At 46.7% G+C, this 25848-nt stretch overlaps 7 protein-coding genes across 7 annotated transcripts; 4 read left to right on the top strand and 3 right to left on the bottom strand.

Moving 5' to 3' along the window:
- Positions 1-313: 313 nt before the first annotated feature.
- Positions 314-4204, bottom strand: LOC131289798 (exportin-2). Its single transcript, XM_058319111.1, has 6 exons — positions 3871-4204; positions 1968-3771; positions 1797-1888; positions 1227-1533; positions 987-1154; positions 314-914 (listed from the first exon to the last, which is right to left on the bottom strand). The coding sequence occupies exons 1-6, from the start codon at positions 3953-3955 to the stop codon at positions 452-454; spliced, it is 2919 nt and encodes a 972-aa protein (XP_058175094.1). The 5' UTR covers positions 3956-4204; the 3' UTR covers positions 314-451.
- A 419-nt stretch (positions 4205-4623) lies between these two features.
- Positions 4624-6082, top strand: LOC131285995 (m7GpppX diphosphatase). The gene is made up of 4 exons (XM_058314851.1): positions 4624-5027; positions 5121-5223; positions 5299-5444; positions 5519-6082. The coding sequence occupies exons 1-4, from the start codon at positions 4743-4745 to the stop codon at positions 6080-6082; spliced, it is 1098 nt and encodes a 365-aa protein (XP_058170834.1). The 5' UTR covers positions 4624-4742.
- Positions 6009-7702, top strand: LOC131285994 (uncharacterized). Its single transcript, XM_058314849.1, has one exon. The coding sequence runs from the start codon at positions 6154-6156 to the stop codon at positions 7606-7608; it is 1455 nt and encodes a 484-aa protein (XP_058170832.1). The 5' UTR covers positions 6009-6153; the 3' UTR covers positions 7609-7702.
- A 431-nt stretch (positions 7703-8133) lies between these two features.
- LOC131287237 (probable very-long-chain enoyl-CoA reductase art-1) lies at positions 8134-10473 on the top strand. Its single transcript, XM_058316269.1, has 5 exons — positions 8134-8343; positions 8422-8777; positions 9668-9884; positions 9958-10073; positions 10154-10473. The coding sequence occupies exons 1-5, from the start codon at positions 8338-8340 to the stop codon at positions 10356-10358; spliced, it is 900 nt and encodes a 299-aa protein (XP_058172252.1). The 5' UTR covers positions 8134-8337; the 3' UTR covers positions 10359-10473.
- A 484-nt stretch (positions 10474-10957) lies between these two features.
- On the bottom strand, positions 10958-18047 carry LOC131288513 (anillin-like). The gene is made up of 9 exons (XM_058317653.1): positions 18030-18047; positions 16153-17965; positions 15739-16075; positions 14796-14922; positions 14380-14535; positions 13395-13998; positions 12635-12933; positions 11929-12569; positions 10958-11852 (listed from the first exon to the last, which is right to left on the bottom strand). The coding sequence occupies exons 1-9, from the start codon at positions 18045-18047 to the stop codon at positions 11741-11743; spliced, it is 4107 nt and encodes a 1368-aa protein (XP_058173636.1). The 3' UTR covers positions 10958-11740.
- A 616-nt stretch (positions 18048-18663) lies between these two features.
- LOC131287287 (HIG1 domain family member 1A, mitochondrial-like) lies at positions 18664-19885 on the top strand. The gene is made up of 3 exons (XM_058316322.1): positions 18664-18809; positions 19051-19353; positions 19440-19885. The coding sequence occupies exon 2, from the start codon at positions 19052-19054 to the stop codon at positions 19319-19321; it is 270 nt and encodes an 89-aa protein (XP_058172305.1). The 5' UTR covers positions 18664-18809; position 19051; the 3' UTR covers positions 19322-19353; positions 19440-19885.
- A 667-nt stretch (positions 19886-20552) lies between these two features.
- Positions 20553-22349, bottom strand: LOC131285511 (uncharacterized). Its single transcript, XM_058314369.1, has 4 exons — positions 22317-22349; positions 22003-22208; positions 21631-21850; positions 20553-21542 (listed from the first exon to the last, which is right to left on the bottom strand). Exons 1-4 carry the CDS (start codon positions 22347-22349, stop codon positions 20553-20555), a joined length of 1449 nt encoding a protein of 482 aa, XP_058170352.1.
- Between the last annotated feature and the right edge of the window lie 3499 nt (positions 22350-25848).

Here is a 25848-nt window from a genome sequence, read left to right as displayed (position 1 = left end):
TGAACTCCGGTGCTGCATCAGAAATGAACGGAGCTGCTTTAATAGGAAAAGTAGCCGAACACTTCACAGAAAAGCAGCGGTCATTTTCCATAGCGAAATGTTGGTGGGGCGGCAGATTAAACCATGGTTAAATAAACAAATCCGTATGCGATTCCACCTAATATGAAAGGATTCTCTTAATGTTCTTATTAAACAAGGATACCCTAGAAAGAAAGAAAAAGCGTAGTCAGATCAATGAAACAGAATAAAGTCAAAACAGTTAGGTTTCTATGACAACAGCGAGAACTTTATTTATTGTACATAATGGGGGACACAATGGATACGAAGACACCTAACATGCAGGCGCAGCTGAAAATGGTTCTACTCCATTTCAGCCACAACCAAAGAACATAAAAACTTTTTAAATGACGAGTACACTTTTTTGCTTAAATCTATATCAGAAGTTGGCGCTTTAGGCAATCTGAACGCCACTCTGCGCACAGTACTTTTGCAGCGCTTCCTGGTGAGCCGCCGGCAGGGAAGAGATCAGCGTACCGACCTTCCCGGCGTGCGCCTGACCCAGCTTGCCGAGGTGCTGTACCAGATATTGGCGTACATTCGTTACGTCCGGCAGCGGATCGAACGGTTTCGGCTGGGCAAAGTTGAGCTGCGAGTAGGCGGCCTGATAGCCGGGCACGTCCTCGATTTCGATGAAGTTATCACCATCGATGGCGGACTCGTCGGGCGGCAGCTCGAAGATCTGCACCACCGTCTGCAATAGCTGCGGCCAAAAGTTTACGTATGGTTCGGCCAGCATCTCCGGGCACTCGCACAGCAGCTTCGTCAGCCCCACGGAGACGATCTTCTGGTCGAGCTCACCCGATACCTTGTTGATGTCGGGGATGAACACCCGTTCGACCACCATGCCGAACATTCTGAAGAAGAAAAGTGGTGAAAGGTGTTTGGTGCTTTGCTAGGACTAACTTGGATAACGTGGATCTACTTACTGCGCCTGAATGCTTTCGATCATCTGTATTAACGCCTGCGGGCCAACACGTGACGCGTAAAGGCAGAGGAACACGATGAAAGATCGCACAAACTTGGTCGTCTTGGAGGAACTAAGCCGTTGAAAGAGCAGCGAAAAGATCTGACGCATGCTTTGCCCGAGCTCTTCACTGTAAGGTAGAGATGAGGAATGAAACAAACGATTGACAGCTTGTATAAAATAGCAAACCATCCGAACTTACGCTGGGTAGTGGAGCAACAAATTCTGCATCAGATAGAACCCTTCATGGTCATTGTTCTTTGAGGCAATCATCTTCTGGAAAACACCCAGCACGCCGCTCAGCTTTCCCTCGGCCGAAATCTGCGGCGAAGCTTGGCGCACAAACGAGCACAGTAGCCGTATCAGCGGTGTCACGTTGCCAGGGCGCTCCCAGAGGGTGGGCGCCAGTAGGCACGGGAACAGCGACAGGTAGGTGTCGGGAATGCTGCTCTTACCCTCCCGGATCTCCAGAAACAGTGATAGCATCTGGAACACGTAGGGCATGAATTCTGAAACACAAGCAAATAAATATGAAAATAACAATCACAATCAAAGCTTTGTGTGCGGAAGTAGTAGGCTAATGCATTAGTTTGTGTTTATAAAATATAGAAGGCACTATAAGGAACAATCCCTCATTTTTACTTTTGTTAAAATTATTCTTCACAAATCACATGGCATTTGTTTCTGTTTTGGCCCGCTGTACACTGACTTTCGTGGTGTAGTGTATTTATACACCTTTTACGATATGTTTTTCAACAGCCTTAGAACTTACCAAGCACATCCTGTTGCAGTATTCCCTGGAAAACGGGGAACAAAGCCTCCTCGAACGAACTGACAGCATTCGGGTCTGCCTTGCAAACCAACCTATAATGTAAGGCGAAAAGTAGGCCGCACAACAAATTAGTCACTGATGATTTGGTTTAAGGAATGTAACTTTGCTTACTTTACGGAAAGGGAAAGTGTCTCAAACAGATAGTGATTGAAGTGTGGCTTCGATGGGTTCTTCGAAACGACCGTCAGGATCTCGGTTAGGCGCGGTAACACCACGATCATGAACGGCAGCGAAGCCTCCTGGAGCGTGTTCAGCACGCGCATGATACACTTCATGATGTACTCGTTTTCGTTCGAACCCTGCACGGTGAAGGCGGCAAACAGACCAGTGATCAGTTCGGCACTCAGCGGCGTTAGCAGCTCCTTCGTCACGATCGGTTGCTTGTCGGTGCCGCGCATCGTCAGGATCTTGTCGATGGCGCACGCCGCATACGTGTGCACCACAACACTGCCCGCTCCAAGGTGCTTCGCGACCAGTGGCATCGTGGCGACGATAATCTGCGGCCCCAGGATCGTCCGGAACGTCATGATGAACTTGAGTGCGTCGGCTTTCAGCACCGGTAGCTGGTTGACGTCGGAGCGTTCCAGCTCCGGAATAATCTGTTGTTGGGTGAACTGCGGTAGCGGCACCAGCTCGGACGATTGCGTGACGCCGTGCTTCTGCGTCTGCCCCTTGGAAGCCATCGACGTGACGAGGTAGATGGCGGTGTCCTTCGTCTTCCAATTGTTGGCCGGGTTTTCTGCGTACTTCGCAAGCAGCACCTGCAGGTATTGGCCGAAAATTTCGATGATTTTTGCCTCAAAGTTCTGTGACAGCGTCTTGACGAGATCACAGGCCGATCGACGTCGCGTTTCCACGTCCGAACCCTCGATGTCCCGTCGGATGTACTCTTCCGGGTTATCCTCAAACAGCTCCTCGTCCGACAGCCGGAAGTCCATGTTCGGGATGATCACTTTCTCGCAAATACTTGCCAGCACGTTCGGATCTTCGAACAGATGCCGATAGTGATTCCTGTCCGCGACGGTACTAAGGAACTTGAGCGCATAGGAGACGAGCGAATCGTACTTCGTCTGGATACCGGTGTTCACCAGCAGCTCCCAGACGGCCGTCACGAACTGGGGCATGTATGGGCCGAACTCTTCGTCGTATTTCTGCGCGTACATGCAAAGATTCTCGCAGATCTGCGACCTCAAGTGCTCCAAAACGCCCGCATCCTCATCGTCGGGCGTCTTGAGACAGGGTACATCGAGTGTCAGCAGGCCGTGGAATGCTTTCATCCACGTTTCCATGTTATCCTCGAAGAACTCGGGCAGATCCTGCGAGTTGAGCGAGTAAAACACTTTGCACACGAGCACCAGCGAGCTGTAGATGACCTTCAGCGCCTCTTCGTTGTTCGCGTGCGCTTCCGCCAACCCTAGTGTAGCCTGCAGTAGCTCGGTGAGCGGTTTTGCGATTTTGTCCAGCACGAACTTAATCTCCTCCCATAGCTCTTGCGACTTGAACTCGTATCGGTAACGCTTGAACAGCGAATGAGCCGTCTGCAGCACACCGTTGATCACATGAAAATCACCCGTGGCGAACTTTTCAATCATCTCGTCGATCAGCTGGGGCCACTTGAGCGGGAAATCGTACTTCCCGATGATGCTGACCGCATCGCTCAGCTGCTTCTGTATGGAAGCGGGTGATTTCAGCATCATTGGGACGATCAGGCTCTTGATGCCGTTTCGGTCCGACTCGCACACCTTGTCCGGCCCATCATTCTCCAGGTGGAAACCCCAGTTACGTTTGACAAAGTTCTTGAAAGCGATCGCCGCCGCGACTCGTATCGTCATGTCGACCTGCGGACGATCGACCAGGTGCAAACATAGTAGCGGATAGTTTTGGCTGATTTCAATACTTTCGATGAACCTTTCAGCTGGAAACGAGTGAAACGATATTTACCCATCATCCTCCAAGCCATCGTCCTTAACCTCTCCAAGCTACGCGTGTCCCGGTGATGCTTTACATTACTTACCGGGTCGTCGAACTTCCGGATCGGGATTAAGCGTCTGCTGGAGGTAGTTTGCCAGCCGCTCGAAGTTGTTCTCGTTGATTTCCATCGTACGCTTTCGTTGGGAGATTTGCAAAGACCAGCTTTACCAACCTTTTGCCACCACCCTTACCAACGCTACCGTCCACCGCGCGTAAATATACAATAAATAAAAACCACCTAATGAAATTAAATCACCACTGCGGCTCGAGGGAATGTGCAAGAAGCGGTCCACAAAATGCCTTTTATCGTATCGTGAGTGAGAATGGACCGGCCAAAAGCGTACAAGCAAAGGCACCGGTAGTTTATGTTTTGTGTATGACTTTTCGCAAAATTTTGACCGCTTGATGGATGCACGCAATTTGCAGCATCGATGAAAGTGACACATTGAGACTCAAACTCACCACTTTCCTGTCGGTTCCGTTGAGTTTGAAAAACATATTCTCACCTTCAATACTAAGATGGATTTCGCGACAAACCTTTTACGCTTTCTTTCTGCATGTAAAAGAAATTTTTCACATTTTTCTCATAAACTTTTTGATATCGTTCCACTGTATTGTATTACTTTGAGTTGAAAAAATGTTATTTCCGTTTAAAATACCGGTGCCATTTAAATCACTGCGTGGTGAATATAGGAAATGTCAAACTACAAATTTGACAGCAATATGTCAGTCGGCTCTCGATGGCGTCAAAAAAACGCGGTTTACTGTGTTGGCATTCCTAATTTGTTGATATCAGATAGCGTTAGGGAAAGAATAGAAACAGCTAAACCCACCGTCGCGACATTCCTTTTGCCCAAGAATATTCAGCTCAGCTAGCTGCCGTTATCAGTCCATTCATCCATTCCAAAGTTTGTCATGCTGGGAACGCAAAGCGCAGTACGGGACGAACAAACCACCTCCGCCGATAACAAATGTAATGTCGATGAATCAGAGCTACAACGTCAGCGCGAAGGTCAGCAAGCAGGAGAAACATGTTACGATCTATCTCGCTTTCGAACGGTGCGCGTGCTGAACAATAACAGTACGCACAAAAGTGTGTGCCTGTTGGGGCACTTTACCAATCTGTCCACCGAGCAGTACGCGATCGTGGTGCTCGAGAAGAGGGCCTTCACCGAGGCCCAGGTTACGACAGCAGCGACCGTAACCGACGGTCGTAACACGCCAACGCATCGTGAAAACTGTGCCGTTGTCAGTGAAAGTGAACACGAACCACCCGTCACGGACGTGGAAAAGTCTTCCAGCCACACGTTTTTCACGTCGTCATCGCGCTTGGAGACGGAATTCATCAATGACATCTACGGTAACTTCGTCTGTACCGTGGATCCAGCCTTGAACCGTACGTAAACCTTAAATGGTAAGGGTTCTGATAGAATTATTGCTAATTCTTTCCATCTCGGTGTCTTTCATACAGGACTTAAGGTAACCATAGTCTACCCAGCTGCGGAGAAACATATCGTCAAATACTCGGTGCAGAAACGATTTTTCATTGAAGAAACGGCCGATCTTTATAAAAGAATCACCTTACCTCATCTGGAACAGGGGCAGCTAAGCTTGGAGGTTTGTTTTTTAAATTTTCAATGAAGGAAAATGCCTTTAATTAATCGAGTGTTTCTTTCCATCCATCACAACAGTGGCTTTACAACGTGCTGGAACACCGTAAGGAAAAAGAACGTATCGTCTACGAGGATCCGTGCAACGAGAACGGTTTCATTCTGCTTCCCGATTTGAAATGGGACGGTAAAACCGTCGAGCAGCTCTATCTTCTCGCGTTGGTTCGCCGTCGGGACATTCGTTCGCTGCGTGACCTAACATCCTCCCACTTGCCGCTACTCCGCAACGTACAATCGCGCGGAATCGCCGCCATCAAGGAACGGTACGGCATCGGCCCGTCCGAACTGCGCATTTTTCTTCACTACCAACCAACGTTCTATCATTTGCACATGCACTTTACCTATCTGCGCCACGATCCACCCGGCATTACCTGCGAAAAGGCGCACCTTCTGTCAACGGTCATTAGCAACATTGAGCTGCTGCCGGATTACTATCAACGCGTGACCCTTTCGTACGCCCTAAAGGAGACGGACAAGCTGTACGAAAAATTTGTCGCAGCCCTAGCGCAACTTCCGTCGGAACCGGCAGCAAAGCGTGCCAAAGTGGACACGTCGGCGGAACCTCCGTCGGATGAGGCGAACTAACAATAGGCAAAAAGGCAGCTTCTCTTCAACAATCTCTTCAATTTAGTTCCATAGATAGATATTTAGACAGGATGGTTCCTTCATCGACTGGTAATATCGAGCGCGTGCTGATCGAGATGCGTCCACGGCTTCAGAGTGCCAACTTTTTTATCGCCTTCCGGCGAAACTTTGCCGACATTGAGTCGACCACGATCGATCTGGCGAACGATCGTCTAACGATCGCCATTGGGAAAGGCGCAGCAGCCCCCGAACGGTACGAGATACGGGTTGGCGACTTCTTCCAGCTGCACACGCAGACGCTCAGTTCGCTGGTGATAAAAAATCGTTACCTCTGTTTCCGGGTGAACACGAACGAGAGCAGTTTCGGAACGGAATTGCTGAATAGCCAGCAGGAGGGAGGTGGTGGTAGCGCTCTGGAAGAGTATGAGCAGTTAAAGCTTGCGGTAAACATTGAACCAGATGCGCGGTATGCTTTGCTGTGTAGCAATTGTGGCGGTTCATTGAATGCACAACCGGACGCCGAACTCGAGGGCATTACGTTCCGACGCGTCCTGGAGCTTCCATCCGAGCAGATGGACGCTAACGAGTGGTTCTGCCATCGTCACGATCACTCGACGGGCGAGGCGACTGAAGGCGTATCGCATCAAAGCGGAGAGCATGAGAAACTCACCATCAACAAGCTTGAACCGCAGACGTGCGATCTACTGTACGGTCCATTCTATGCCCTGCTTCATCGGACCGCCCTACAGCGCGTGCACATCCGGAGCGATCGTTTTGTGCACTGCCGACGTTGTCTGCAATTTCTCGGAACATGCCAAAAATCGCGCCCTTGCGTCAAACTGTGGTACGAGGGTGTGCGCTTCCAACCGATCACCGGGAATCGGGTACCATTGGCGCTCTTTCGCGTCGATGAGCCGCTTGAGCTGTTCCGCCTGCTCGTGCGCAAAACGATACGAGAGTGCAACTTCGTCACGCATCTCGGCCTTCCGCCGATGTTTAAGCTTATGTTCGAACTGCACCGTCCCGGGCGAGAAGGGGACGTGTTTTACCTGCTGCTGCAAATCATGGACAGTGGGTTGAGCGTGTTCCGCATCGATGCTAAACGAACCGAACCGGAATCATCGGGTTCGTGCTCGGAGGATATCGATGACGTAGGAATGGCAAAGTGCCCATTGCAGTTAAAAACGACGGAGGACGGTCAGAATCGCAAGGAAGACGACGACGACGATGGCACCACAGAAGCCGATGACGACGACGATGATGATGTATTCATTGAGTCTAGCTGCCGTAAACACAACATTGTCCTGCAGCGGCACCGCGCGATGAAACTGATGTACTGGTACGAAAAGTACGAACAGCAGCCCCTGTTCACTTTCTGGCGGGAGGACAGCAATGTGGTCAACCTGGAACTTTCGGAACCAATGTTCACCGCTGCCATACGCTACCTGGATAAGAACTCTAGCTACGTTCCGGAATGTTATCGCGTTAATCAGGGATTCAGCATGAGCTATCTTGATATTACCTAGTGTGGAAACTAACACGAAGCAAATTGGGAAACTTATAAGGAAAAACTTATTACAAAAAACTGCTTTGATTAGAAGGAAAATGTCCTGGCAAAATATTAAATTGCGTTGTGCTGCAACAATTATTTCGTCTTCGGAAAGAAATCCACTAGAATGAGCCGCTACGACCTGGGAGATACTTTTTCAAATAATTCAGCGTGTAGTAGAACTAAGCCTGAACTGTAGAAAATTATCAAACAAGTTGGAATGGAAATGGGGGGTAAAATGAACCGACATGTTTTAAACTGAATTGTGCCATTTCAAAATATGTGTACCCCACAAATCTTCAAGCTTCTCGAAAGAATAGTTATTTATTGCTCTCAGGTAATACACCGCAAAATAAGAAAAATTTCCAAATTCCATTTCAAATTTGGATTTGTTGGTCTTCGTTCGTACGTTGATTGAACACTTCAGCTCTGTCACTGTAAACGAACCCTGACGAAGGCGAAGCACCTGACAAGTCATCAACAAAAAATCGTCCGTAGCCCCTATCCAAAACCACCGTAATTTGTGGAAAGTAGTGGGGTGGAAGGTACCAGACAGACTTATCATCTCTTCGTTTTCCGTAGACATTCGCTGTCGTTGTCGTAACCGTGCGTCGTGTTAAATAATCTTAATCTGCCTTGGAAACCGTAGGGTATCGCCAGCCGCTTTCACTTCGAGAAGATAACGGGAAGCACGCACCACCACACGATGGAGGTAAGTTGATTTCCGGAAGTAAAGAATATTGTTCCTCTATAAGTACACTGCTAAGGGACAATTTGTTCTCCTTTGTAGATTGAAATTTTGGACGCGAAATCGTCGAAATCGCTCGGCAAATGTCGCGTGTCAGGCGACACGACACTGCAGTCGCTGAAGAGCGAGGTGCAGAGGCTGAAACCATCGCTGACCGTGCACCGGCAGTCACTCCGCCTGGAACCGCGCGGTAAGGCGCCGAAGGAAAGCGAAACCCTGCAATCCCTTGGCATCACCGCCGGTGGCAAGGTTTACGTGCGCGACCTGGGCCCTCAGATCAGCTGGAAGGGTGTCTTCCTGGCCGAATACGCGGGACCGATCTTCGTGTACCTCATCTTCTTCCAGCGCCCTTCATTTATCTACTCGAATGCTTCCGCTCCGATGAGCCAAACCGCAACGTAAGTGTTTTGCAAATGTAATGTGAAAACTTGTTGCTACTTGCTGTGGAAGTAATCATCGATAATCCAGCGCAATAACGATTAAGACAACCTTAACGAAAAAAGCGACAAGGTTACTTAAACCGTAAAAGAAGCAGTTCGAAGTCCATCACACGATACGATAGTGTGTTGGAGATTGTGATAATGACCCCGTTAATTTATGCACATACATTGCCCTTCCGGGCGAGGAAAGGCCGGACAGTATTTTCGCTGCGCTTTCCATTGAACTCTTGTTTTACCGAAATCTAAAACATGGAAAACTTACGAATTTACTTTCCACTTAGATTCGTCTCACCGTATCATGCTGCTAGGAAAATAGAAAGTTTTTGTATCGCATCAACCTTTTCGGAAATTACTATGCGACGAAACACACTTGCAACTAAAAGCACCACCAATTGAAGGTTTTTCGTACTCCATCTTAGGGTATTTTTTGTGACTAAAGTAAACTCCCCTAGCTTCATGCTACGTCATTTAACTTTACTCTCGTGGACGTTAGGTTGGGACAAATGGGAACAAAAAGTGGTTTGCTCCGCACAGTTGTAAGTAACATCAACAACAGGCTTTATTTGCCAATCATTTTGAAGCTCGTCAATCTCAGTTGGCTTCGTACGTTAATTCTGCCACCGTGACGTAAGCAATATGGCTTTGATTTCTAATGGTGGTGTTCGTTGTTTTGCTTACGGTCTTCCAAGTTCAAGGTCGACGATATCGGAGCCGGTTTGAATAATTTTAATTTTGAATGAAACTGAACTGTACTTCAACATTCTAGTATACTAGTAATGAACTTAAATTAGTTTAAATTGAGATTAAATTATTAATTTATATTCGTGGATAACTTTTCTCCTCGACAGAATTGCTGCCGCTTGTTGGGTCGCACATTATGCAAAACGTTTGCTGGAAACGCTTTTCGTACACCGCTTTTCTCACGCGACGATGCCCCTGAGAAATCTGTTCAAGAATTGCTCCTACTACTGGGCTTTCGCTGGTTATGTCGCATACCACGTCAACCATCCGCTTTTTACGGAACCGTGCCAGGCGATGGTGTACGCCGGTTTGGCAACCTTTGTGGTAAGTGCAAGTGATGCAGGAGAGCATCCATTAACAAGGAATGGCAATGATTTTCCTTCTCCCCCCACAACAGGTCAGTGAGCTGGGCAACTTCTCCATTCATCTACTGCTGCGCAACCTTCGACCGGCCGGTTCGACCGTGAGGAAAATCCCGGTGCCGGATGCAAATCCACTGACGCAGCTCTTCAAGTTAGTAACACCAGATTCAAAAATTCACCGTTGTTTGAACGGCGAAGATTCTGATTGCCTGTTTATTCAATTTCTTTCAGCTTCGTCTCATGCCCGAACTACACCTACGAGTTCACCTCGTGGGTCGGTTTCACGTTGATGACGTCGTGCATTCCGGCCGGACTGTTCGCGGCCGCTGGCATGTACCAGATGACTATGTGGGCTCTTGGCAAGCACCGTAACTACAAGAAGGAGTTCAAGGACTACCCAAAGAACCGCAAGGCTATCCTTCCTTTCGTACTGTAAGGCAGAAAATGAGCGTTCCGTGGGTTGGCCGACATCCTCCCTATCCTCTCTAGGAGAGGCTTACATTGGGATTCGCTCCGTGCCCATTGAGAGATTTCGTTTTTGCATTTGTACCGGGTTTTTTAGAGTTTGATGTTTTTTTTTCATTTTGTTAATGGTTGAGGTGTGATTTTTGTGAAAATGGTTGACACTTATATTTTATTGATTCGTTCGTTTACTCACTTTTCCCAGCATATTTCCTGTTCCGAATGGTCGAATGAATGCGCAGTGCATCAATGCTCACTCTCACTAGAATTAATTTCGCTGAAGCAATTAGTTATCATTTTGTTGTTGTTAGCAACAAATCAGCATTTATTTATTATCGAGTGCCGGTTCATCTTGCGTCTTGCACTGCACGTCCGTGTTCAATTGACTTCGTTTTGGGCAGAAATAGAACGAACGTATGACGAACACAATTCAGTCGCCAATCATTCCTTGCTGGCAAATTGCGGACAAAAAGCAAAACTAAATAAAAAGAAACAAAGTTATAAGAAACACTACACTAAGATGCGATTAAGGGGGAAAAGAGCTAAATAAATAAACACAATTACAAGACTGTATGCATTTGCTATGATTTATCCTTTCGCCCTCCTTGTTTTATTGCTTTACAAATTCCCATTCGTTCCTAAACCCAAACAAAAAATCACACATCGACAAGGAAGCAGTTTGGAAGGATATACATTATTAATTATTTTTATTACTTTTCTTTTTTTTTTAAGATATATCTGTTAGTATACCATCGAAAAAACATCAACCTTCGTTTGGTTGTTAAGTTTTGTTAATAACACGCGCAATAGTTAAAAAAAGCATAATTGAAAATCTTAGGTGAATTTACGAAAACAAAGTTTCATTTGTCCACTCAATTTCAAAATGTTCGATATGGCGTTTGCCAAAAGGTGGACACCACCTTGGGATCCTTGCTAAGAACAGTTCTAATTTCGAGTGTGAAACCTTACTACGCTGGACTAGCCTCAACTAGCCACTCCAAAGAACACACACACACATGGTTCTATTAAATACATCATTGCGAGCAACATATTTAAAAACCCTTTCGATTTTGCCATCTCTTTGCATGGAATATTAATTGTTCGATTACACTGACCTAATCAATATATTAAAAAATAAACAGATAAAACCTTTACACCCACCAGTGAGATAATACTTTCAATTTCACTCGATCTGCTCACGGCGCTTTCAAAGGTATTCTTTACGGTTTGCTAAGTATAAATCTAAAGCGTTATGAAAACGCTCATTCGTACGCCACAACAGAATGCACCCTCGGGGGGCTTCCCAGTGTGCGGGCTATAGAATTAAGAATAAAACAAAAATATGCGTGGCCACGATTAACTGGTGGCGACGTTGCCCGCGCCCCAGGCTTTCAGCAGGGCGAGCGTTTTGTTCAAATGGGCGCACCATTCGTCACGTTCCTCCTTCGAGTCGGCGGATAGCAGATACCTGGAACATCAAACAAAAAAACAATTAAGGGATTGCAGTTCCACAACGGCGGGGCTCGTTCGTTCGTGCTGCTTACCTTTCGATGGTCATCCTGCCCCGACGGACGATCTTGAGTGACTCGACATCACCGTCCTGTGCCGGGCGTGGAAATTCCAGCATGAGCGTATTGAGCCGGGAGCAGACGTCGCGCGGTGCCACGCCGACCCGCTGTGTGCTGCAACCCTGCAGATCGATGCTACCGATCGGTGCCTTCCGCTTCTCATCGTCCGGGTACCGCCAGTAGTTGATCGTGTGGCGCTGCAACCGACACCAGCGCCGATGCCAGGCACCCAGGCCCGACACGTCCTCGTACATCGTCAGGAACCCGTGGTAGTCCACCGTGACGGACAGTTCGCAGTTGACACGCATATTAACCGTGCCGTCAAGCGGACTGGGACAGCCAGCGATCGGGTTTAGCATCCAGCTGGTACGCTGAATTTCCTTCAGCGAGAAAATGATGAATCCGTACTGAATGAGCGACGGCGAGCGGACCGCATGTGGACCAGCCGGTGACTGAACCGGGGGCATGATAAGCCGCGAGTTCGCCTTGATGCCCTTCGGGGTGTGCAGTTTGCTTGATCCACCGCCACCCTTCTTCTTGCTAATCGGAAGGTGATACTTGACTTCATGCGGGAGAACTTCGCGCGATGCTGGCATACCGTAGATTTCCATCGTTATCTGTGGGGAACAACGCCAACTCACAATTACAATTCTATTCCAACCTTGGGAGGATTAGCATTTACCTTAAAATCCGCAAACACGTTACTCAGCTGCAAAACGTCCGGAAAGCGCACCGACAGCATGCCCGGTAGCGTCGGGGTCGTTTGTGTGGCCAGCACGGTTTCATTGTACTTCAACAGACAGACCAGGTTGTGTCCGGCGATCTGATCGGCCCCAAGTTTGCGCATGTACTCCTGCTTCAGTGGAAGCGTGATTTCTTTTACCGTCAGACGGCCCTTCTCGGTCGGGGCCCCCGGGGGTCTGAGGCAGCCTTCCACCCGCAATCGTTGCACTTCATCCAGAATTGCCTGCCGTCGGTGTGCTATTATGTGTGTGTGGAAGAGGAAGTAAGCATGTATTTATTCAAATTAGTTAATAATCAAAACGTTTGCGTTTCATGTGGTCAGACTCTTCGTGTCCGCCGAACTCAGTAGATGTAGATTTTTTTTGTATTCTGTGACTATTGGAGAAAGGTTGAAAAATCATTTGCTAGCCTAGTTCCGGCGAGACCTAAACGTGCACGAAAGGTCCAGCAACAGACAGACGGCAAAACGGCCCGATGCTGTCTTGGCTATGACAAAATTCTGGCCAACTGCCAAATGGCCGCCTGACTGGAGCGGCGGTATATTTTTTCAAATAGCAAACTGATGTAATTAACTTAAAAAAAATTACTTCACTCAATCATCTTACAAGATTTTTATCCTATCGCCGATGAAAGTTTATCCATTTTTTTTAATCCCAAACGTTAGTAAAATTGTATGCAAACGGGAGAAGGAAACTTACTGGCAACGAGCAGATGCCGCTCGCATTCTTCCGCTTCTGACGAGCCGGAAAACTCTACGGTGGCCGCGCACAAGTTCAGCGCCTGGCTGGTCTGGGCAATAATCGCCTGCTGTTTGCACACCTCGTCCAGCAGCTTCTTGATCTTGTCCTGCACCAGAAACTGGGCTTCCTCGGTGGACGCACTGGTACCGGTCGATTCGGCCGTGCTTGAAACGGCATCCTCCTCATCCTCCTCGTCCGAGTCGCCGGCCGTGGTGGAATCGACTACGGGTGGTACCGGCGTCCGCGGTACTCTGCGCGGTGTTAGGGCACTTTGCTGCTGCTGCTGTTGCTGCTGCTGGCGCCGATAGAAGCTAACGGTGTGCACCAGTGTGACCATGTTGTCGTCACCGGACGGTTTCACCTGTAGCTCCGAACGCACGGGACTGCTGTAGTCCACGGTGCCCCCGCCATTGGTACTACGGCGCGGAGTGCCCGACTTACGTTTGCTGGCGCCAACAATTCTTGCTCCATCATCCTCCTCGTTGATCGTCACACAGCGATCGCCACCGCGGCCAGGGTGTTTCTGGTACGAGAAGCTGTTTGACGAAACGGACGATTTACGCTAGAGAAGGGAGGAACATATTAAAAGTAGAATCTCCAGTAAGTAAAACGCTCCCGGGAGTTTCTTGAATACATAAAATCGGCCGAAAAAATGGATCGTACACCGTGAGGAAAATTGTGTTGTTTTAATATGTACTAGCATTAGATGGCCGACTGTAAATGATACCCTAATACAGCCATAGTGTTAAAACCAGACATTTTTTAAGTAGGTTATATTTAGTCTATAGTAAAACAAAATTTATTAGTACATGTTATAAAAGATAGAGTTACATACAAGGATAGAGAATAACAATCCAATAACGTATTCCCACAGCAAACATTCATGCTATTCATTTCCACCACCCTCCACATGCAGCTTCATTATTCTAAATGCCTTTCTTACGGGTGTATTGTACTCCTCGCTGCTACTTTCATCGACGAACGCCTCTTCAAGGCATGCATCGAGCAGATCGCTGTCCTCCAGCTGACCCGAAGTATCGCTCAAGTCAAACTCGACCGTTCGTTTCGGTGGCGCACCAGTCGACAATTTTGCTTCCTGCTACAGGGTAGGTAATCAAACAGGGAAGAGGCAAGGGGGAAAACATCGAATAGAGCTAACATCGAATTTGGAAAGGGAAATACTTGAGGATATTTTGTACACAACCAAATAAAAACCATTCCAACTTTTATACTTGTGGTAAACAAACAAAGAAACTGCACTCAACGTAACTCAAACCACGGAATGATTACTACTACGCTTTCCGTTTCGATAAAAATACAACCAAAGATCGTAGCAAATGGATCGATGTTCGTGCTTACCTTCCATCCCTGGCTTTGTCGATGTCCACGGTTGCTCTTGCGGCGATCGTTCATCTTGACGGCATCCATAATTTCACGACCCAGACTCACATTGGCGATATTTGCTTCGTCGTCCGAGTACATGAAGCTGTCGAGAGAACAATGGATTTTTTATTGGATCAATCTAATGAAATCATTTCTCAAATCCGACAATATCACTTGACAACGATTAACCATGTGGATTTTAGCCTTTTTGCAAATGATGTTATTTAATTATTTATTAAAGTATCGGTTTGTCGATGAATTACGTTCTTAAATAGCGTTGTTAATTAAGTTAAGTACGACCCCATAGAATATATGTTAGCAATGACGCTTTTAGTCATATTGATATGTTCGAACATGTGACTAATTTATATTTTACTCTCACCTCAAAAATAAAAAAAAATCAAAGCTAAATTTCAGAAAATCAATGAGTTTAAACGTATAAGTGGAAATAACAAAATTCCTTAATGTATATCATTAAGGAAATTTGTCAATTTTAATAATTTGATGAAAAAATTTCTTATTGAATTCAACCAAATTCAATGTTTGTGGCTACAATAATCGTATTATTCCAACCAGTGGAAAAGGGGTATTATTTTAAGCAGAAAAATATTTTACAATAATCTGTAACACCTAAAACCCTTTCTGATGAATGAATCAATTGATTTCAACATGCAGATGAACAGTTAATGAAAAAGCATGATTAAAAAAATATGTTTAACAAAATTCAAAATAAATGCATGATGTGGGGAAAATGATCTTAATATGATGATAAGGAACGAGGGAAAATGAATTAAGAATAAAATGTACAGGTTCAGTATAAGCCCATAAAGCGTGCGTGAAAGTGGTTATGAGGCGTGTGCATGGCGTTCAAATGTTAGCGCAGCAAAAACACTGCAAAAGGTCAACAATAATTTCCCACCTGTCGTCATCCTCGTCGACTTCAAACTGCTCCTCTTCATCATATTCGTCCTCCTCTTCCTCTTCCTCTTCGCCACTCTGGTCTTCCAGGCGCTCATGGTCGGCCTTTTCACCGTAGCTTGCGGTCCGGTAGGCCCGATCGTCCGATGTTTCCGAGCCGGACACCGTGGCCGTAGTGTAATCGTCACACGGGGTACCTTCGTCACCCGATTCGGTGGCCGTCGTTTCGATGTCACTCAGCGCCGGGTACATGCGGCCGTCCTTCGCAGCGGTGCCCACCCGGATACGTTTAACGTCGTCCAATGCGGCCATCACTCCCGGGCTGTCCTTTGAACCATCTGGAAAGGATACATTTCGTGTAATTGAAAATTAACTATTCTATTTCGTGAACATCGTTGCGAAGTGTTTCTCGTACCACTGCGTCGCTTTACCGCACCGGTGTGTCCACCATCGTCAACGGGTTTCTTCTTTTTACCGCTCGATGTCAGGTAACCCTCCGGGGGCATTGGTGGTGCGGATGGGATGGGTCTTGGACCATCGCAGCTACCGGACACGTCGGACGACATGTCGACGGGCTTTGAGAAACGGTTGAGCAGTTGTTCCATTTCCTGCTGACGCTGCCGCCGATTGTCCTCGGCAATCTGCGACTCTGAGATGGTGCTCGTGTTGGACATCAGCGCCGCGACGGTATTACGAATGGCCGAACCACTGGCCATTGTTTCAGCCTTTGTGGCAGGCTTGCCATGGTCGACTTTCGGCTTACTTTGTGGCGATGAGGGTGCAGCAGCATTCGCTTTCGTCTGATGCCCGGTGGTGATACCACCGAAGCCTTGGATACCTGACGAGGACGATGCCGAAGACGGACCTTCCTTTTGGCCGGTGATTTGCCGAATCGATGGACTGATACCGAAGGCAGCCTTTGGTACAAGTGCCGCTCCCTTATTCTTTTCAAAAATGGCCAGGCGTTCCTTGAGCGACATTTCGGCCGGATCTTTCTGCCCCGGTTTCAGTATGGACTGGCGCCGACCGGAAGATTTTTCAAACATTGCTGCCCGACCCGATACGATTCCACCGCCTTGCTTCGACGGTAGTGTTTTTTTCTGCTCCATTGGTGGTTTTTTAACTTCCACCGCTTTCAGCGCCGGTTTCGCCTCAACCGGCTTCGCAACGGGAGCTCGTCCATTTTCGGGTCTTTTTTCATGCCCATCGTCCTTGTAGTCGTACACCAACTTCGGTGCGGTCGACTCACGCCTCTGGAAGCCCTGCGACTCGAGTGTATCCATTACCTTCTGATCCCATTTGAGGGACTTCGTTTGCTGCGGTTTACCTGCTGCTCCCGCCGCTCCTACTTCACCACCACCCATTCCCGACGCCGACTTCTGAGGGCTGAGGATCGACTTTGGTGGATTTGGTGCGGGGTACTTTTTTGGCGTTGCACCCGTCACGGTAGCGTGGTTAGTACCACCACCACCACGTCTAGGGCTTTGCTGCCGATTGGGAGATTTCTTCTCCCTACCTGGCACGATGGTCTCCCGATGGTGCTTGATATCCGGGTGCGATGTATCATCCTCCCAGTTGTTGATCGAGTCGGCTAGCATCGCCAGCTTGGCCAGCTTAGTTTTCTGCTGGCGACCGCCACCCTCTCTCAGCTCCTCATGGAACCGTCCCTCGGTACGGTGCACTGGCGAGGAAAGATCCTGGGTGTCGGAGTACAGAGTGCCGAGTCGTTGCAGCTGATTTCGCGACTGATCGCGAATAATATTCTTCTTCGACGCATTCTCCTTCTCACCGTCAACGTCTTCTCCATCACCGCCACCTGCAGCCGCTGCAGCAGACATTCCCGCCTCAATTGCACGCACAATATTGTGCTCCCACTGTTTCTTTACACTACCGTCCGTCTCCAGTTCCTTCACGCCTAAGTCTACCTGCAGGTTAGCGCTAGTGGTGATATTAATTTCAAGCGCTAGATCACAGTTATCCTGACCACCAATGTCCACCGTCGTAGTCCGGTCACCGTCTGCCGCCGTGCGGGTCGACACGGTGGTTGCAGAAGCCTGAACAGGCGGTGCTTTCGGTGCGGAATGCTTTCTCGATCCTGACGGTTTCTTTTTCGGCGATGCACCCGACGTTGGCTTATCCGCTTCGTAGTTAAACTCGGACAGTGGGAACTTCGAAGTGTTCGTAATACCAAGCGCTGCAGCCCGCTTCTCCGCTCGTTCTAGTATATTCTGCAGAACGGAGCAGTGCATGGTTTTAGCATCATTTCTTGTGCAGCTCGAAAGATATGCTTACCTGCGTGAAAGGATCCATGTTGGCATTTCCTCAATACTGCCACACCGAATATGAACTTAGGAAATATAAACTTCCCGAACACTTTTCACAAAAAACCTCACTTCGTTTGTAATATTGTTTTCAAAAATGTATGGCACGCACTTCTTACGGACCAATTTCCGGGCAAATCAATGTTTTCTGAACGAACCTGTACATGCACTGCGAAACGCCTTTCGCTTTGTTCTTTTGCTAACGAGAAGCGTCAGTGGACTGGTTCAAAAATTGCAACGGTCGTTCAACCGACTACTTGTCAAAACAAACGACCGTTGAAAGTCAACTAGATAAGTTTATATGAAACCCATTTTCGAAATCGAACGATCTTCGAAGATAAGTTTGAAAAGTACGGAAAGTTGAAAAATGGGAACAAAATGGAATCGGTATTTAGTTCATTAGATCAGCATAATTATCTGATTGTTTCTACAAACGCACAAAACAAGCAATTTTGTTTCTTTGTTTTTGTGATAATTTTTGGGTACGATTTTTATTCAACGTGTTACCTGTTACTGCAGTACTGAACTAGGCACTGGTAAACGATGAAGACCCCGATTGTGACAGCCAGCACATAAACAAAACAGTTCGCCAACGTTTCCTTCGATCATCTGGCGCGGCGAATTTCATCATCTTTCGCGAGACCTCGGGTGGAAGGGATAAAGTGGTTCAAAACCAATTCCCCTCCAAAAAGATCCTGTTCGAGGATTTCTATCACCGGTGACTTGCTTGTTGGAACGTGCAAATTATCAGGTAGGTACCTTCATGTGGATTCCGTGGTTACCAGGCATAGTGCACGGCATCGTCAAGATGCCTTTCTTCGTGATGTAACGCATTCGCGCAAGGTGTCTGACCTTGAACTTCGGAGGGAAGATCTTGAGGAGGGATGTATAAAATAAGTGTGCTGGGGTCGAGCCATGCGCCACAGCTGATGTGATAGTAACCAGAAGAGTGTTTAAATTAATCATCTGTATTTCTTTGTGCCTGCATTTAGAATGAGCGGTAAAATGCCAACGTACGACGAGACTCACTCGGATAAGCTCGCCCGCAAAGCCCGAGAGTCTCCCTTCATGCCCATCGGAATTGCAGGCTTGGTGGCGGTATGTGGCATTGGGGCGTACAAGTACAAGAACCGGGGAGCCATGTCGACGTCCGTCTTCCTGATGCAGCTGCGAGTGGCCGCGCAAGGCACGGTGGTCGCCGCCCTGTCCATCGGACTCGGCTACACAATGGCAAACGAGTATATTTTTAACAAAAAAGAGTAGAAAGCTAAGAGGCTCTTTGGATACTCAAAGAAGTAAGTAAAAACTGGACAATTTTTGTTTAAAGTTATTTTAATAATATGCTTATTCGTGCTCGTTTTTCGTTTCGCTTTCCTTCCAGGTGTAAATAAGTATTAACAAATAGAGAAAATCACTATTTATTCTCCTATGAGTCCTTGGGGCAGTCCGACTCCCTTTCATCATCCTCCGAAAAAAAAAATAAGAACTCGACGAAAAAGGTGTTGTTACTAGTGCTACACAAGATGGAAACTGTGATTGACGAGATGTTATCAAGCAGAGAAGAAGGAAAGAAGGAACTTGATAGTGCAACAAAGGCAACAATCAATCATTCCTCGTCCTTGGAAGCACAGGATCGATATATCTCACTTAGTTTATTGGCGGATTCATCAGCTTTGCACAAATCGTTCAAACATTGATGCGTCTTAATCTCCCAACGATTCGGAACGACTTGGAATAAATTTGCCGGAACTGTTTGTTAAAACCAAAAAAGTTATAGGTATACTAAACACAATTTAAAGAAAAGAAAAATATAATTGTACCAAGTGCGAAGCTTCAGTGTGTGCTTCTTCATTTTCTATTCCGATAACGAACAGCATGTGATCGTGAATTTTCCGAATGACGTGTGAAAACTGTGGGGGGACAAAATTGCAGACGTAGGCAGGAGGTAACGCTATGAAAGTGAAGTGGTGTGGTTATTTTTGGTACACGCTGGTCCACGCGAGTCTATGAATGAAAAGCGGTTCTATTCCCGATAAACACGGGTATTCCTATCTCCTGTCTGGGAGGGGATATTGCTCTTGATGAACATATGTTACTACGTGACCTTCGGTGACACGGTAATGATTGTGACCCACTTCAGTTTAATGAATGTGTTATTGTCGGCAGTGGGAATCCGGGAGATGTTTTTTTCTGCTAAGTCTCAAGTGAGTTTATCAGTTTAATGGTGTTTCATTTTTAATTCTGCATAACGATGAGCAAAGGGTTTCAAACAGTAAGTACCGGATGAAAGATAACGATAATGTTGAACTTGAATCATTTCAATTGAGCAATAAAAAAGAAAGCTAAAATAATTAACTCTTCTCTTCTAGGTATTTTGTGTAGTGAGTGTAGTGAGAAAGTGAAAGAAACCCATGTGGACTCCAATTATAACTTAATTTATTAGGAGTAATTAGCTATTTATTGTACAGAACAGAAAAACAAAGTCAACTGGGATTTAAATCGACTTTTGCTGCTGCTCCAGGTGACGTTGCGTTTGGCTGCTTTGGTTCTTCTTCACTGTGTCGTGTTTATGCTGCACTCCGGACAGCACCTCCGTGCTGCGATCCGTGTCCCGCCTGTACACCCGATTGTCGCTCGGTATCTGCACGTACCCGTAATCCAGATTTTGCTGCGTTTGCGGCTGATAGATCGCTTGCTGCAGTGCTACACCTTGCGGCGAAACACGCGCTGGGTCGGCGAAAACGGTCGTCCGGCGGCCGGCGGAAGCGAAAGAGATACCGAGCGGTTGGACGGGCGGTGGTGGTGGTACATGAATGTCACGATAGGCCGCAAGCGGAGCTGAAGCCGTCGATAGTATGATGGAACCAGCGCCGGCCCCGTTCGGGGATGGTGTTGCAATATACGCTAGGTTGGCGGGAGCCTGGAATGCAGATAGGTAAGCCCCACCAGACACTGGAGTTGCCTGCGTAGTTGTCGAAGCAATCACTGCACCGGCGTGCGGGGCCGTATTGTAGCTGTGGATCTTCACGTCACGCAATTGCGACGGATAGAACGGAGCAGGAATTTGGGTTGAGGGGTTTGCCGCGTAGTAAACCCGGGCAGGACGAAGCTGGTATTGTTGGTGCTGATGAACCTGCTGTTGCTGCTGTTGCTGCTGCTGTTGCTGAAGAACCAAAGGTCTTTCGTAATATGTTTCGTACGCAACCGGAGGAGCTGGAGCTACCTGACCAGCGGTTGGAGAAACAGCTGGCCCTGAACCAGCACCGGCCGGTTCGTTCTCGTAGGTAACGTCCGCCCGATAGCCATTGTTGTCGGCCACATACTTGACGATCTGCATGCGGCCATCTGGAAGCTGCACCTTATAGCTACCCTTGACCGCGCCGTCCGTTTGCTGTTGCTGCGTGTGCGAAAAGTCATCACCCGACGCCGAGTCCTTCACGGCGTACGAGAAGACGTAGTTTTTCTTCACGTTCGTAGATGCTTCCTATCCGCGCGGAGGTGAGTAGAAAAGGAAAAGAATTTCTTTACTGTCGCATAACATATTCGCCTCATCATGATTGATCATTACGTACATTGAAGCTATCGATATCCTCGACGGCGTACCCTTTGCCGAGGACTCGGGCGGCATGTTTCGCCAGCGCCTGATAGACCGGTTTCACAATCTGTCCATCCGGTCCGGAAAAGCGAACCATCTTTTGGTGGCGTTCCTTGAGGGCGAGCGTCTCGTAAGGGTACGGCAGCCCATTGACGCTGTTCGGTTCGCGCAGCCGTGGGAACTGAATGGGACCTTGACTAAAGGGTGCGGGAAAAACGATCGTGGGAGATTATGAATGACAGAGGGGAAATAAAATTATCAAACCGGCGCCCAAGGTCTCCAAAAAGAAAAATGCCCCGCCTAAACGGTACCGTTTAGCGGTGGCGGCCGGAAGGGATTCGGGTCTTACTTCAGAAGGTTTTGGGTAAATTTTTCCCCGTTCGTAACAAGGTTCCGGTCGAAGATGGCGATTCCCTCGTAGGCGTTCCGGTACGGGTGTGGGTTGACATCGCGTGGTCGCAGCAGGGAGGCCGGCTCGGGTGATTCGACGGCCACCGCCCGACACGGCAGTCCCAGTGAGCCGAGCGTCACCACCAAGTAACAGCACCAATTGATCTGTCAAACGAAACGAAGACAGGCAAGACAAGCCACAAAACAAATTCACAAATTGTTCCACATTGTAGTAGGCTCACGGCTTTTGGGGTAACAATGCGGCTGCCCTACCTTCACCATCGCCGCCAAACGCCTTGACTGCATTGTCGGTTCCCACTGTCCGCGTGCAATGATTTAAAACACATCCACAACGGCCGGTACCTCCGCCTGTTGAAGTTGTCCGTTAGAGCCTGCAAATGGGTGAAATGCACACGAGAAGAAGGGAAAATAAGTATAATAACACGTTGCGGGAGGGTGATAGACGAATTTCGGGGGCTGCAATTTTCACACCAAACACAGCTCGCATGGCTCGTGGGGGCGTGGGGCCACCATGGGGTAAGGTGCAAGGGCTCGGTTCAGAAGAGGGATGGATCGATATTAGCACTGGCAGTGGCCTTCCATTATTGCAGTTTTACGGCCGCCGTTGGTATGAATGTGCGCACTGAGGGAGGTGCGCAAGAGCATGAGTGGATTTTGGAATTTTTCCACGCCAGCCCCAAGTGCGCGAACCTCCGGCCGGGAATGTGATAACATCGGTACAAACTATGTTCGGTGGTTCTTCTGTTACGACTTCGGTACGGTACACCGAGGAACAGATCTTTGTTTATTGTGTGCAAATCAAACGCTGCGTAGAAGAAAAATTTAATTTAATCATCTTTAGCCTAAGATAAGACATCCATCTTGATTTTGCGAGAACCTGAGTGATTAAATTGCTGGAAGTTGTTTCTATCATCTATAGGCGCCGTTTTATTGTTTAATCTGAGGAATGTTAGGGAGGATATAAGTGAAATAGATTTGAGTCTAGTTTAGTGTTATTTAATCATGTTTTATACGAATTGATTGTTGTTTTCAATTGACCAAGACCATTATCATAGATGCAGTTATCAGGGCTGTTCGAAAATTATCGATTCAATTATTAACATTACATTACATTTTTGTCCACAGACATGAATTCAATTCGAAAAAAATGGTCGATTGAACAAGATAAGATGAATTTGATGCAACAGCTCATTCATTTGATAACGCTACTCTGATGGATCCTCTCTTTTTTTTTACTCAAACTTATTAGAACGTTGAATGTAGTATTATTTATTATAATAGTCAAATCCCTTGGAAGAATTAATATTTAAAGAATAGGGTCAAATAAATCCAGTCAAAAGGGGTCCAAAGTTTTAGTCTAAAGTGTTTTAGTCTAAACTTTTAAATTTTAGATTTACTTATTATGTTGGTTTATTGTTGTTTCTATAATGTTAGTGCACTTTTCAAACATTCTAGAGGCAAGCAATAAGATAAACTAATAAACATATAAACATATTCTTTAGAAGTTTTTTTTTATATTCCTGCTAATTTTTTATTCGTTTGCAAATTATTTGTTCGCAATTCTATTCTTTCAAGATTTTATACATTAGAAAGACGCCTCAACTTCTATAGCATCCTCCAAATAAGCTCCACTTCCACGTTAACCTTGACCGCTGGTCAAACCCGTCTTCAAACGCTCTCACGATGTTGCATGATGAACCACGAAGAGCTGGTCCATAAAAATTACACACGTCCAAATTATGCTCCAATTCACAGCTCCATAAAAACCGCGCGCAGGGATACAAGCTCCATGCATCGCATGGTAAGGTGGTGCATCCGTCGATCTGACGAGGTGCTGCACACCACCGGTTGTTTTTTTTTTTAATTGGGACGTGTGGTCTTGGAGATTTTATGTTCTCGTACAGCACCCCCGCTAAAGTTCACACAATTGGTCGTTTTGACCTACCAACAACAGTTACGTGCCCTATGGAAAATGTGTGTCTCATCTATGCTACACGGGAACCCTTGACCTACGCGCCCAATCTTGCGTTGGGGTCGTCGCGTATGTATAGAAACCCATAAAGCCGTCGATTGATGGCCAGCTCGGTTTATGTTGTGACGGGATGATGTTTGGATCATGGAATCATTAATGCCGCGCTCTCCAGCACGAGCGGTTATTTAACGATCATTAACATACCAATTAGTTATAGACGGACATTGTTGCCGTAAGGGTGCACGCGAAATCGCACGCGCGCGCGCGCAAACTGACCGGTTAAGCCGTGGAGTCGAGCCGAGTTGCGCAACCAGTTGAAGATGTCTTCATTATTTGGCGATGTTTTGGTACACATGTACACGGGCAACAAACGGGTAGTTGTTGACCGTAAAATTGATATGGTAAAGAGTCATAAAAACGAGTCCTCGTTGTTGTCCTACTCAGCCGGCGTACAATGTGCTTGATCACACATATTTCTCTTCAATGTGAATTATGGATAATCTTGTATTTTTTGTTTCGACGCAGAAGCGACCAACTGTATTCCGACCAACACATATTTTGGTACCGATTGTATAGTAGAATAAAAGGCAAGAAAGGGTGTCCAATCTTCTACTGTACATTTTGGTAAGTTATAAATACAAAATTTAACAAGAAAATTATGTTTTTTAAAACATCCAATGGAGAAAGTAGTTTGAAGTAAAAAATCTCATAACTTAATATGAAAAGAAACATGCTCTACATAATTTGAAACTATCTAGTTTTACATCAGTTTGCAAAATTTCACAATTATTAGGTAAGATTTTTGTGTAAAAAAATAGAAGGGTGAAATGCGACAAACGGAAGATATGAAAAGTCAACATTTGCATACGCGCCGGAAAGCGCGATGATCGAATTTACCGGTACACATAAATCACACTGTTACCCAATATGCAACACATGTCACTAAAATTTTGGCCCGATCAAATTCTTCCGTTGGCGGGCTGATCGAAAACGGTCGGCAACTACACCGAATGCAACAATTTATGCTGCTCACGTTGAACGGATGTAGGAAACCGCCCGCCAAAGAGTGACAAACTCGGCGCATTTCACACCAGACTACAAGTCCATAAAGCGGTTCACAATAGCGGCCTGAAGACTGGGAGCATTAGTATTCCGAAATGCTGCTGCAAAAGCGTGGAACCACCGGGTGTTGACGCGTTGAAACGACCTAATCTCTGCTTCTCACTAATTCGTTGCGTTGGCGAGAGTTCATATTATTGGTTTGTTTCAGGTGTCCCCAAGGAGGTCTTTCTCCATCGATCACCCAAAACCAATCGGCCAGAAATCGTCCAAGTCACAAGCACGCACACACACAAATCTCGCCACAGATCGATCAACCGAGTAATTGCCGAGGGTCGGTTCCGAAACGTAGAAGTAGCATAAGACAGTTTCACCAACCCTTTCGATCCGCCGAAAGAGAAGAAATTTCCTCACCCTGACAGCGAGGTAATGTCGGCAATTAATCCTGTTAAAAACGGATCGAAGCTGCTGAACGGTTTATGGAAGGTGTACTAAGTACCAGTACCACCCGACACCCTATTTGGCACGACGAACACGAAACCACGAAATGATTTTTTTGTATTTGAATGATAGTTAATTTTTTATCCCGCGTGTGAGGTAACTAATTTGGAAATTACTAGAATGGAGAATTTATGTCCAACAATTTAGAAAAATTGTAGGCAGACAGAATGCTTAATTTTTGCGTTTTTTTTAATTTTATTTTAAAAATATTTGTTCTCAATGACTATTTCAAATTTTCATGGTTCAAAAAAT

The sequence above is a fragment of the Anopheles ziemanni genome, chromosome 3, assembly GCF_943734765.1.
Source record: "Anopheles ziemanni chromosome 3, idAnoZiCoDA_A2_x.2, whole genome shotgun sequence".
Lineage (NCBI taxonomy): Eukaryota > Metazoa > Arthropoda > Insecta > Diptera > Culicidae > Anopheles > Anopheles ziemanni.
Note: the sequence above shows the minus strand (reverse complement) of the source record. Positions and strands in the feature narration are given on the sequence as shown.

What these genes read in the sequence shown, in the direction of transcription:
- LOC131289798 (XM_058319111.1), bottom strand. Translation starts at nt 3,955, where the DNA reads ATGGAAATCAACGAGAACAACTTCGAGCGGCTGGCAAACTACCTCCAG. An exon ending in TCCGGAAGTTCGACGACCCG is followed by an intron (nt 3,772 to 3,870) that starts GTAAGTAATGTA and finishes ACTCGTTTCCAG; the next exon opens with CTGAAAGGTTCATCGAAAGT. An exon ending in ACTGCAACAGGATGTGCTTG is followed by an intron (nt 1,534 to 1,796) that starts GTAAGTTCTAAG and finishes CTTGTGTTTCAG; the next exon opens with AATTCATGCCCTACGTGTTC.
- LOC131285995 (XM_058314851.1), top strand. Translation starts at nt 4,743, where the DNA reads ATGCTGGGAACGCAAAGCGCAGTACGGGACGAACAAACCACCTCCGCC. An exon ending in AGGTTACGACAGCAGCGACC is followed by an intron (nt 5,028 to 5,120) that starts GTAACCGACGGT and finishes GACGTGGAAAAG; the next exon opens with TCTTCCAGCCACACGTTTTT. An exon ending in CGTGGATCCAGCCTTGAACC is followed by an intron (nt 5,224 to 5,298) that starts GTACGTAAACCT and finishes TCTTTCATACAG; the next exon opens with GACTTAAGGTAACCATAGTC.
- LOC131285994 (XM_058314849.1), top strand. Translation starts at nt 6,154, where the DNA reads ATGGTTCCTTCATCGACTGGTAATATCGAGCGCGTGCTGATCGAGATG.
- LOC131287237 (XM_058316269.1), top strand. An exon ending in CCGATGAGCCAAACCGCAAC is followed by an intron (nt 8,778 to 9,667) that starts GTAAGTGTTTTG and finishes TCTCCTCGACAG; the next exon opens with AATTGCTGCCGCTTGTTGGG. An exon ending in CCACTGACGCAGCTCTTCAA is followed by an intron (nt 10,074 to 10,153) that starts GTTAGTAACACC and finishes AATTTCTTTCAG; the next exon opens with CTTCGTCTCATGCCCGAACT.
- LOC131288513 (XM_058317653.1), bottom strand. An exon ending in GTCGACGAGGATGACGACAG is followed by an intron (nt 14,923 to 15,738) that starts GTGGGAAATTAT and finishes TTCTCTCGACAG; the next exon opens with CTTCATGTACTCGGACGACG. An exon ending in ACGTGTTTGCGGATTTTAAG is followed by an intron (nt 12,570 to 12,634) that starts GTAAATGCTAAT and finishes TGTTCCCCACAG; the next exon opens with ATAACGATGGAAATCTACGG.
- LOC131287287 (XM_058316322.1), top strand. Translation starts at nt 19,052, where the DNA reads ATGAGCGGTAAAATGCCAACGTACGACGAGACTCACTCGGATAAGCTC.
- LOC131285511 (XM_058314369.1), bottom strand. Translation starts at nt 22,349, where the DNA reads ATGCAGTCAAGGCGTTTGGCGGCGATGGTGAAG. An exon ending in GTTTGGCGGCGATGGTGAAG is followed by an intron (nt 22,209 to 22,316) that starts GTAGGGCAGCCG and finishes TTCGTTTGACAG; the next exon opens with ATCAATTGGTGCTGTTACTT. An exon ending in AGGATATCGATAGCTTCAAT is followed by an intron (nt 21,543 to 21,630) that starts GTACGTAATGAT and finishes CCGCGCGGATAG; the next exon opens with GAAGCATCTACGAACGTGAA.